Source organism: Loa loa (assembly GCF_000183805.2).
Source record: "Loa loa unplaced genomic scaffold supercont3.245, whole genome shotgun sequence".
In the NCBI taxonomy this organism is placed as follows: domain Eukaryota; kingdom Metazoa; phylum Nematoda; class Chromadorea; order Rhabditida; family Onchocercidae; genus Loa; species Loa loa.
The window spans coordinates 88,561-99,892 of NW_018108425.1; the positions used below are offsets into that span (position 1 = coordinate 88,561).

Sequence of the window (11,332 nt, forward strand, 5' to 3'; positions counted from 1 at the left end):
GCTAGTTTTTCTCGGACGAAAAATCTTTTATTTAGATCAACTGTATTTTATGCATCTTCAATTTTCCGTTCTTGAATATGTGAATAAATGGATGAAATTTGATTTTCGTGTTTTTATCAGACGCTTCTTTTTTGAATCGTTTCACTTTATTTCATTACAAAAGCAATTAGCTGCTTTTTTTTTTGAAACATTCCATATTTATTCGTTTCGTCGTCCCGTACTGTATCATCAAATGGTTTATTATGTGTTTTATCCCTAACAGCATGTTTTATTCTTTATTAGTTCTTCAATAAAATAATTTCCTTTTACTGTATTTTGATGGCAAGCAGACATTTAGAAACTGTTCTCAGTTCATATTATTCTGAATATTCCAGAGAGATGATTGAAGAGTTGACTAATAAAGATAATCATTATCATCCGATGAAGCGCAATTATTCCCAGTTGTGACAAGATTTGCTTATTATAGATTTACATGCCTTAAAGCCACATTTTGATGCTTCCAAATTATCGAATATTGTTCAGCCAAGTAAACTGACACTTCTTAACTTCTTTATCATCAATTTTCACAGCTTATGAAAAATTATTATTAAAATTATCCCGGAAGAAAGTCGTTCTACAATGTGGCAAAAAAGGAAAAGAAAAAAGAAAGTAAGAATTAATAAGTTTTTTAATTGCAGGTCTTCCTTGATCAGATGAGAGATATTATTACGGTCAGTTTAAATGTAAACGTATCAATTCAATTCTCATTTTATTTTTTCAACAAAATGTTAAAAAGAATTAAGTTTTTCTTATGCGAAATAATCATTAACAAAAGAAATTGCATTGATCCTTTCTTTCCTTCCCTTATCGATGTTATCATCAATGCGATCAATGAATTTAATCCGTAAAAAGTTTGCACATTAATTAAAATTGCAGTTGGAATTAGTAAACAGCTCGTTCTGATCCATCCATTTTATGCCATTCATACTTCGTCATTTAATTGTCAGCTGTTTCATTACTTTTTGCAAGTGATTTGCTTAATCATCAGTAATTATGTACCTCAGTATAAATAATACGATCAACTTTTTAATAAAATCACACTGAGTAATTTACTGCTTACTTTTAAGGATGAACACATTTCAGAAAGGACAACTAATACGAAAAAAATGTTTTGCATGCACTTTCACGAGATGATTGTCATATCAAAGTGATTTACCAAGATAGTTCAAAATTGTATGAAAGTAATGAATGGCAAGAGAGATGAGAAATGAACTAGAGCCTTCCACATTTGTTTCTTTCTAAATTTACAGGATATGCACCCTTAGATAAATCATAGTATCAAAAATAATTAATTTTTACTTTTTTACGAATACCAGTTTGAATGAAATACCAATACGAGTACTAATATTACAGCCGCTGGTCTTGTTCAGATACCACAAGAAGTTGCTTAGTAGATGGATGAATCGATTTTTGTTAATAGGTATTTTGTTTTAAAGATTGATTTTTTTATTTGCTTTAATCTCTTATATGTCATATTTCTAATGTATTTATTGATTTATCGAATAACTAATTTATCGAATAACTTTATCATTAAGAATATGAGATTATGTTTTAATTCATGATATGATACAAGGTTTAAATATATGACAAACTTTAGGTTACCGAAGCAGTTGATCAAATAGCTTAATTATCGTACAGTTGCATTGGACACGCTATTGTATTTATGTTGGAAGAATCATCACTTGATGAAAATTCTCTGCCATTTCTCGTTTGAGGTGCACAACATCAATTAATAACTTTTAGCATTATAAATGTACCAAAAAGAGGTAAGGATTCTTTATTTCTAATCTCGAAGGCTTTCTTAAAAATTCTACTGTATTGATATAATTTGAGGTATTGATTTCATTTCATATGTACTGGAAAGAGAAGGGATAAAAGGCAGGAATGTTGGAAAGTTTTTTCATTGGTTTAATGACGATGTTTTAGGTTTTTTTATTGCTTAACCAATTATGAAACTCACTTTAGTCATTTCTAGAACTACAGAAGAAAATATTAAATGCAGATAGGACAACAGAGAAAAACAGCCGTCTCCGTCAAGAAGTTGTGAATGAAAACTAAGGAATACAGGTGTATTCCTTTATTCATAATATCTCAGTGGAAATGGAAATAGCTGCTTTAGGTCCTTAATGATATATAAGAACAATGATGGATCTCATTCATGCTTCTGCTAATGACGAGATTACTGATGTCAAAGTGACAGTTCTTTATTCTGCTATGTAAATCTTGATACAGCTTATCTTTCGATTTACAATTTTTTCTTCCATTATTAAAAGGGCGATAGTCATAGAATAATGGCTATATGAAGTGTAGAAGAATCGAATTTGACTCTTTTAAAACATTAACGCTGCTATAAGCCTTATGAGTATAAAAGAGGAAAGACTTCATTCCTTTTAGCAAATCTTGCTTAATCCATAATTGAGATTCTTGCGGAAACTGAACAATCTCGCAACAATTTGCTCAAAATGATTTTTTATAAATAATGCTTGGATTTCCAAACTGTTTCATTTTTACAAAAGTTAGCAATGTGTTATAGCTTTGATTGGTAAATGAGTCATGCTTATTCGCAAGATTTAGATTTCTTTATATTTCAGTGGTACTGATATTGCTTCCTTCTTTGTGAAGTATGGTCTTTGGCAAGTGGTACAGTAGTATACCATATGTTAAAATCCTAATTTGTATTACTCATTTATTACATCTCTCATCTCTTGGAACCGATGCATGGTTTTGGAAGAGATAATCTTCAGGATAAAGAGAGATCGCAGGAGTTTTGTGCAAAAAGGTGCCTATCTTTTGAAGAACGTCCATGTTCAGCAGAACAGTTTTTCAGCAAATTGTGGTAGAGCTAAAGTATTTCTGATAGTTGATTCACGAGAAAATGCTCTAAATCTATAATAAAACTAAAGAAAAGATAGGATTATATTGAAATAAATAATGATCCGTTGTTAGCTTTTTTTATTTAAAAAACAAACTTTACCTTAATATATTACTTATCCATAGATCTTATTAGTACTGTTAGTTGATTTTTCAAATTTTTTTGTATGTTCATTAATAACATTGCGAATTTTTAAATTAATGCCATTTCAGAATATGAAAATGGAAAAAAAAATGAAATTTCCCTTTCTATGAAGAGTTTATTTCACTTCTTTTTTGAAATATGCAAATCATTAAAGAGCTTTCCATCTCTCGCCTCATGTATGTGTATAAATGAAATGGATCTTTTTTTTTTTCAAAACGGCATATATGCTTTATCATTTTATGATTGATGAGTATGAAATTTTGAAATTTACATTTTTTCTTCTATTACCACTAAATTGAATCCTGAACATCCATTCTATTAAATAGTTTTAAGAACACAGAGCTTATCTATCGGATGTTATGAAGGTATCATCATTCAGCATTTATAAAATTTTTTTTTCGTTATTAGCAGAACAAGAAATTATTGAAACAAGAGTATGGTGGAGTAGTTATTGTCACATTTGATAAGCATATCATATCATGGGTCATTTGGATCATTTGAAAGTTTTTTTTTCTGTTATTGATAGAACATTTTTCCCCATAAAGAATATAAAAGCAGTTGCAAGATTTCCTGAACAATTACAGCACGATAAACTTATGAAGATACTGTGAAGGAAAAAGGTAATTGAGGAGGACGAGTATGAATCAATGGTATTGAACACATTTTACTTCGAATATCCTTTTATTTGTTAATTTTGAAAATAAACTTTTTTTTAATTCAATTCAATTTTGCATTAACTATAATTATGATGCATACAACTACTCAATGGATAATTTTGCTCATTCTCTTTATACGTCCTTTAATTAGAATTTGACCGATAATTATTAATTAGTCCATGTTGAATCGCAAGTTTTCAATGCATGCAAAATATTTGCTCAATTAACTATTTCAATGTTGCTATCATTTTACTCATTACATTTTACATTTTAAACATTTTAAAAATGAATTTTTGGAAATATATTTCATAAATTTCATTTACATTTTAATTATTTATTCTACAAAAGTTCAAATGCGACAAATGAATAGAAGAATAATGGTTAATTTCAATGAGAATGTATCAAACCTCACAAAATTTTCAAAAAAAAGGAAAAGAACTGATGACAAATTTTTTCTAGTCTTTTGCATATCTACAATTTTTTTTTAAAGAAAAAATTAATTATAGCTAAAATTTATATGCTTTATTTGGGACACTGATGTCAATGATAATTTGAATGCAATAAGAATTTGCAAAGCAAATCGATCTTGTGGAAAATACGACAGTTTTCTATCCTGAGCATTTTTTGAAAATGTGAAAAGTATTTGATTAGTAAAAAAATCTCAGATCCGAAAAACACTAATCAAAACTGGCTAAAAGCTTAAATTATCACGAAATTGGCCTTAAAATTTGGGCTTTTTAAGAAATTCATATCAATTCAAATTACTTGAATAAAGTTTTTTTGTTTCATTCACTAGTGTGCAACGTGATCAGTGATTTTGGACAGCAAAAAAAATGTCAGATTTATTAAAAGATGATCAAAATTGGAAAAAACCATGTCATGTATTGACCAAAATAGCCTAAAAATTGAGGATTTTTATAAAAATTCACGTTAATCCAAACAAATTGAATGAAATTTTTTTTATGCGTTCGCCAATGCGTAACGTGATCAGTGATTTTTGACTAAAATAAAGATATCAGATTCGAAAAACCCCAAGTGCTCTGTATTATCGTAAATGACTTCATTCTTGAGGTAATACTATTCTTACACTATTTTACTAGATAACAGCAAAAACGGTGTAAAATAAATATCCGTATATTACACGGTGAATTGGTAGGTAGTGATAAATGAGTTATGCAATAAACAAACAATATAATCAACTAAAAAATTCCTTGTCGTTGTCTTCGATAGTTGACTGCTGATAGATTGTTGAGTTGATTGGTCGTTAGTTGAAGGTCGTTGAGTTGGGGATATGCTACAGGAAATGTATTTAGCGAATAGTTAAACTGTTTCGGATTAGGGAGTAGTTTTGTAAGCTCCATCGGGGATACCATGAAATTATGGCTGCCCTTTGGTATTGTTCATTGTTTAGGTATAATGGATATCGTTGTCCACGGTGTAGATACTGAGATATTTTTCTTATATTGTCCATTGTTAGTTTATATTCTCTTCACTGCTTTAATTTTGCAAGATTCCATCACCCTGTCTGTTAGATATTGTGAAAATTTTATTTGAACATAGCTTTAATTTTGGTAATCCTGCACAAGTACCTGAATACTTTATTCCATAATTTTAAGTCATATTAAAATCATAACGTCTAACGAAAAGGTGATATTTGCTGTCAAAATGGTTCAGTGACAGGATGAACTTTTCCCATTTAATATTAAACTGCAGAAAAATAATTTTTATGGTTTGTTTTTGGATTTCCTTGCATGGATTTCTAGTTAACAGAAGTTATAATTAACTGTAGCAACTTATGTGATTTCTGTTATTAAACATATCTTCTTTTTTAACGACGTTATACTGTTATATGTATAAATTCTCGGCTGTATTTAAATTCAGTTTTTTTACTCCTCAAATTTTCAGTTTTTTAAAATGCAGAAAATGAATTTGTTAATGTCTATAAGATTGTCTATAGAATTGGCAGACTAAACTTTTCAGACCATTATATTGTTTGACCGGATAAATAGTTCAAAAGTGATTCTACAGAGACCCTGTATATTTCAGTTTATTCTTGACCAACATTATATATAAAAAAGCAAATATAAAATGTGTTAGACTATTCGTCTTACTGAATAACTTTCAAAATGTGCAAGCAATTTTAAGAAGCAAATATCATTTTCAGTGGAATTACTGTGATTAATCTCATATCAACTGTTATTGTAGGAACATCAGTATTAAAATTATATAAGTGCCCACTTTTACTCTTTAATCAGATTTTTTTTTTTTTTTGCTGGAATTTAAACTGTATTGGACAATGCTGCAATGTTGCAACCCCCTGACAGTGCTGCAACTTCCGTTTTGGAAGCAATGAAATTACCAGAAAGAAAAATATTTCTCAATGTAGCATTGAACTCAGTGTCAAGCATTCAACTTCTCTTGGCTAAAGTATTTGTACCTAAAAGGACTTAATCATTTTTCTCCAAGAAATATATTCACCGTTTTTTTTGGAAAAGAAAAAAGAAAGAGAGAAATTAAGACTCTCAATTTTGGTCAAACCTCTTTTTTCAATTTTGATTCTTAGTTTTGATCAAAACCGACTTCTGTAAGTCCTCGCATGAGAAACAGAAATTTTATTCACTAATGTAAAAGAAATAATATTGTAGAGGAACGATACCTACAAAGCAATAGATTGCTAACAGTATAATGAGAAAAAATGAATTGAAACCTATAAAAAATATAAAAAAGCGAAAATGATAATGCTTATTTCTATCGGCCCATCATATGATTCTTCATCAATGATTTCAAGTGGGGTTTGCGCAGGAATTCTTTATTGCATAGAGTGCAACTAATTTGGGCCTGTCATTATCATGAGTCGTCATGTGAATTCTCAGACCTTGTTAACGAGAAAATTTTTTCTTGCAGTTTCTCACTTGTGTAAGTCCTCATACGTCTATGCACAGTCGATACTGAGCAAAACCCTTCCCGCATATTTCGTTTCTACGGCTTATTACCTGTGTAAGTCCTCATATGTTCATACAGATGCGATGAACGGTGGAAATTTTCCGGCACATTTTGCATTTGTGCGTCTTCTTACCTGTGTGAATCCTCGTATATTTACTCAGATCCATGACTGAACGAAATCCTTCTCTCATATTCTGCATTTGAACGGTTTCTTACCTGTGTTAGTCGTATGTTTTTCCTGTCTGGATGTTTCCTTTTGAAACGACTCGACCCATGTTCTCTTCGGTTTTCTTCTTACACTTGTTTGTTTCTTACTCTTTGAATTGATAGGTTCAACGGCTTCGCGTTATTGATCAATATCGCTGAATCCTACTTGTCCCCACTCGCTTCTCGCGCTGATATATCTGATAGTCCAATCCATCTCTCAATCATTCTTGACATTGTTAAACTAACGGTTCTGTTCGTGGCTCCTCAAATTATATGAAATTATCAATTTTAAACCGCGCTAAAATTTTGAAACTTTAGAAATATTCTTGTTTGACAATTGCATAAAACTTTTTCAAGCGTATATTATTCTAAATATATTAGCATCGAAAAGAGATCGGTACGCATTCATTGCACATATATAATACTAACGTCTCTCATTCAGACGTCAAATACAACAATTTATTCATATTGGAGATTGGCCGCAAGCATTCCAAAGTACATTCATGCAAACTTGCATAGTTACAAATTTCGTAAAAAGATAATTTTTTTTAAAAAAAGAGAGTGCTTGTCTTGGAATTCTACGGATGACGCAAAACTTTGAAAAGCACCTGACATTCTTTGCCGAAATAAATGAAATAGAACTTACTAAACGAAATTTCACTACAGTTTGATAGATACCATCCAATCACTTCAGTTAGTATTGATCGAAGATCGCACGTATAAATGCTAATTTTGTTCGGAGTGGATAGCCACGTGTATCGATAACCTACGTTCACACGTCGTAATGTAATAATAGCAATTACCGTTTAATGCTTTATACTAAATAATTTCATTTCAGTTGCCATTGTAAAAAATAATTAATTTATGCAAAGCTCTCGCAACATTTTTTGCACATTTTTCCTTTCGCTTCAACATTTCTAAACTTCCTCAAAACTGAGGCAATATTAACCAGGAGGAAAAACTATATTGCTTCATCACTTGCAATTAATGCTTTTAATTAATATCCGATAAATAATATCATGAGATCTTCTCTTCCGACTCATATCTATCTTAAAGCTTAGTTTTAAAATTGGTTTTTAAGTGTTCGTGTGTGTGGCTAAATCAGGCAATTTTTTTTTTGTTAGATGTATTATACAAATTAGTTCGTCATAACATTAAAATAGATTCAATGTTGAAACAGGTTTGATCAAAATTAAAAATTTTAATTTTCCTTTTTCATTTTTTCTTTTCCCAAAAAAAGGCACTGAATATATTTTTGGGCAAAAAATGGTTACATCGTTTTAGGTACAAGCATTTTAACTAAGAAAAGTTGAATGTTTAACACTGAGAAATATTTTTCTTCCTGGTAATTTTGCTGTTTCCAAAATTGATGGAAGTTGCAGCATTGTCCAATACAGTTTAAATTTCGATAAAAAAAATCTGATTGAAGAGAAGAGTAAAAGTGGGAACTCATATAATTTTAATACTGATGTTCCTACAATAACAGCTGACATGAGATTAATCACAGTAATCTCACTGAAAATGATATTTGCTTCTTAAAATTGCTTGCACATTTTGAAAGTTATTCAGTAAGACGAATAGTCTAACACATTTTATATTTGCTTTTTTATATATAATGTTGGTCAAAAATAAACTGAAATGTACAGGGTCTCTGTAGAATCATTTTGAACTATTTATCCGGTCAAACAATATAATGGTCTGAAAACTATTATATTGTTAATATAATAGTAATATAATAGTTAATATAACAGTAATAGTTAATATAATAGTTAATATAATAGTAAAATATGATAGTCAATATAATAGTAATATAATAGTGTAAAATAATACAATAGTAGCCAATTCTATAGACAATCTTATAGATATTAACAAATTCATTTTCTGCATTTTAAAAAACTGAAAATTTGAGGAGCAAAAAAACTGAATTTAAATACAGCCGAGAATTTATACATATAACAGTATAACGTCGTTAAAAAACAAGATATGTTAAAAAACAAGATACGTTAGAAAGCGTTAAAAAACAAGATAATAGCAGAAATCACATAAGTTGTTACAATTAATTATAACTTCTGTTAACTAGAAATCCATGCAAGGAAATCCAAAAACAAACCATAAAAATTATTTTTCTGCAGTTTAATATTAAATGGGAAAAGTTCATCCTGTCACTGAACCATTTTGACAGCAAATATCACCTTTTCGTTAGACGTTATGATTTTAATATGACTTAAAATTATGGAATAAAGTATTCAGGTACTTGTGCAGGATTACCAAAATTAAAGCTATGTTCAAATAAAATTTTCACAATATCTAACAGACAGGGTGATGGAATCTTGCAAAATTAAAGCAATGAATATCAAAAATCACTGATCATGTTACGCAATAGCGAACGCATAAAAAAAATTTCACCCAAGTTGTTTGAATTAACGTGAACTTTTATAAAAAACCTTAATTTTTAGGCTATTTTGGTCAATATATATGATAGAGTCGTGCCATTTTTGATGAATGTTTCATCGATCTGACAAATTGGCTGCTGTCAAAATTCATTAGTCATACTGCGCACTAATAAATGCACATGAAAGTTCTTATCCAAGTGTTTTATATTGATACGAATTTTTAAAAAACCTAAAGTTTTAGGCTATCGTGGTAAAAATTTGATAAGATTTTTGCCATTTTTGATCAGTGTATCGTCAATCTGAGGTAATGATTACTGGCAAGAATCGCTGATCATATTACACACTAATAAACAATTTTATGGTAATAAAATGATCTAATTGATGTGTAAATGCTTAAAGTATTAATGACGGTAAGCCTTATCACTTGGTTGTTTTGAATATACTCTAAAATAGACCATCTGAGACTTTCAAAAAGCAGAAATATTTATTCATATGAAGAATATGTTTGGAAACTCTCTGAGATTGGATTTGAGAGTTTTTTTTTCCGGTATTTCATATGTCATTTATTCATATCTTCATTTATTTATATGTCATTTTCTTAACAGATAAGTTCGTATTTTATGCTTATTCAAATATTCCATTTCATTTGTTAAAGAGAAATGAACTTGGGTAAGTGAAAGCTGTTTTAGAGCTTACAATAACTTAAGTGCTGTAATGTAGAAATAGCTTCTCCTATCATTTATGTTAAGCCAAACATGTACTGTCCAGTGATTATTTTAGTTGTGCTTTTTTTTTCTTAAAAAAATTACAAATTCATTAAAACACTTCAAAAAGAATTTTTTTGAGAAGCTTCTGGAACAGATTTTTTTTTCGAGAAGGAAAAGCAGAAAGTCGCAAAGAACAATACATCACTTCTGACGAAAATATCCAACCAAAACTAGTTAAGAATTTTATTCAAAATTTGTGTTGAAGATGTCAAACTTTCTTGCATTGAGTTCTTTACCAATCCATACCACATCCTCGTTTCTCTTATTAGAAAATTAAAAAAAAAAAGAAGTTTCATTATTTTGTGTTCCCAATTGAATGTTTCAGCATTATTGCTGGTCATAACAAACATTTTGCCATACTGTAATTACTTCATTTTTAATTCATTAATTATTGAATGAAATGTTTTGCCTCTGTTCTATTAATCAAATTTCTTAATGTTTATACAAAAGATTGTTACAATCTTTTGCTTCTTCTACTCATCGACATTTAATTCAACAAATGATAGAACTTGAAATGAAATATTTTTCTTTTGGCTTTTATCTGGAAGTTTTTGAACGTAAGCCATTAATTGTCAAAGTCAGGAGGACTTAAAGGTTTATAAAATTATCCAAAATGTAAAAGTAGGAATGTTTTGTCAGAATCTAACTTGCAATTATTTTTTACAAATTTCTCTTGCGATATTTAATTGACCATTTGATTACTGTACAAGATGCTAATATTCATGTTTGCAATATGCATATCATGGCTAATTTGTGAATATTTCCAGAAACATTTTGATTGAATTATTGTTTGAAAGGTTAAAGATCAGCAACTATATGTCTTCCCCATCTATTTGTATCTAACATCTTAGTGTTACCACGCTCACTCATTTACTCACTCATTCACTCTTTGCTTATTGGTGAATAAGTATTACTAGTGTTTCAAGTAAACTCTTGCTCCTTACTCTCTCCTTTTTCATTTCTTTGCCTCTTCCTCTCCCTCTCTCTTCTCTTGTCCTCTTCATGAGATAATAATTTCTTCTCTGTGAAAAATGTTCAAATTCACTCTTTCATTTATTTTTCCATTTCTTTGATGTTTTTTGTTTCATTCGTTGGTTAATATAACGAAAAAAAAAAAAAAAAAAACGAGAAAAAGAACGAGTAGAAATGAATGTTCGAAATGGTATAAAGAAATATTAAAGTTCAATGTGGAGATGACCTTTGGTTGGAAACGTTCTTCGAGAATTCTCTTTGTTCATAAACAAAGTGATGGATATAAAAGTAAATGATTTGTGTCAGTTATAAGTATTTTAGTATTTCTTTATACCATTT

At 29.4% G+C, this 11,332-nt stretch overlaps 1 protein-coding gene across 1 annotated transcript; it reads left to right on the plus strand.

Moving 5' to 3' along the window:
- Positions 1-618: 618 nt before the first annotated feature.
- LOAG_08978 (hypothetical protein) lies at positions 619-2,097 on the plus strand (the record flags this gene model as incomplete). Its single annotated transcript, XM_003144508.1, has 6 exons — positions 619-648; positions 678-710; positions 1,107-1,186; positions 1,356-1,459; positions 1,873-1,965; positions 2,015-2,097. The coding sequence occupies 6 exons, from the start codon at positions 619-621 to the stop codon at positions 2,095-2,097; spliced, it is 423 nt and encodes a 140-aa protein (XP_003144556.1).
- Positions 2,098-11,332: the final 9,235 nt, after the last annotated feature.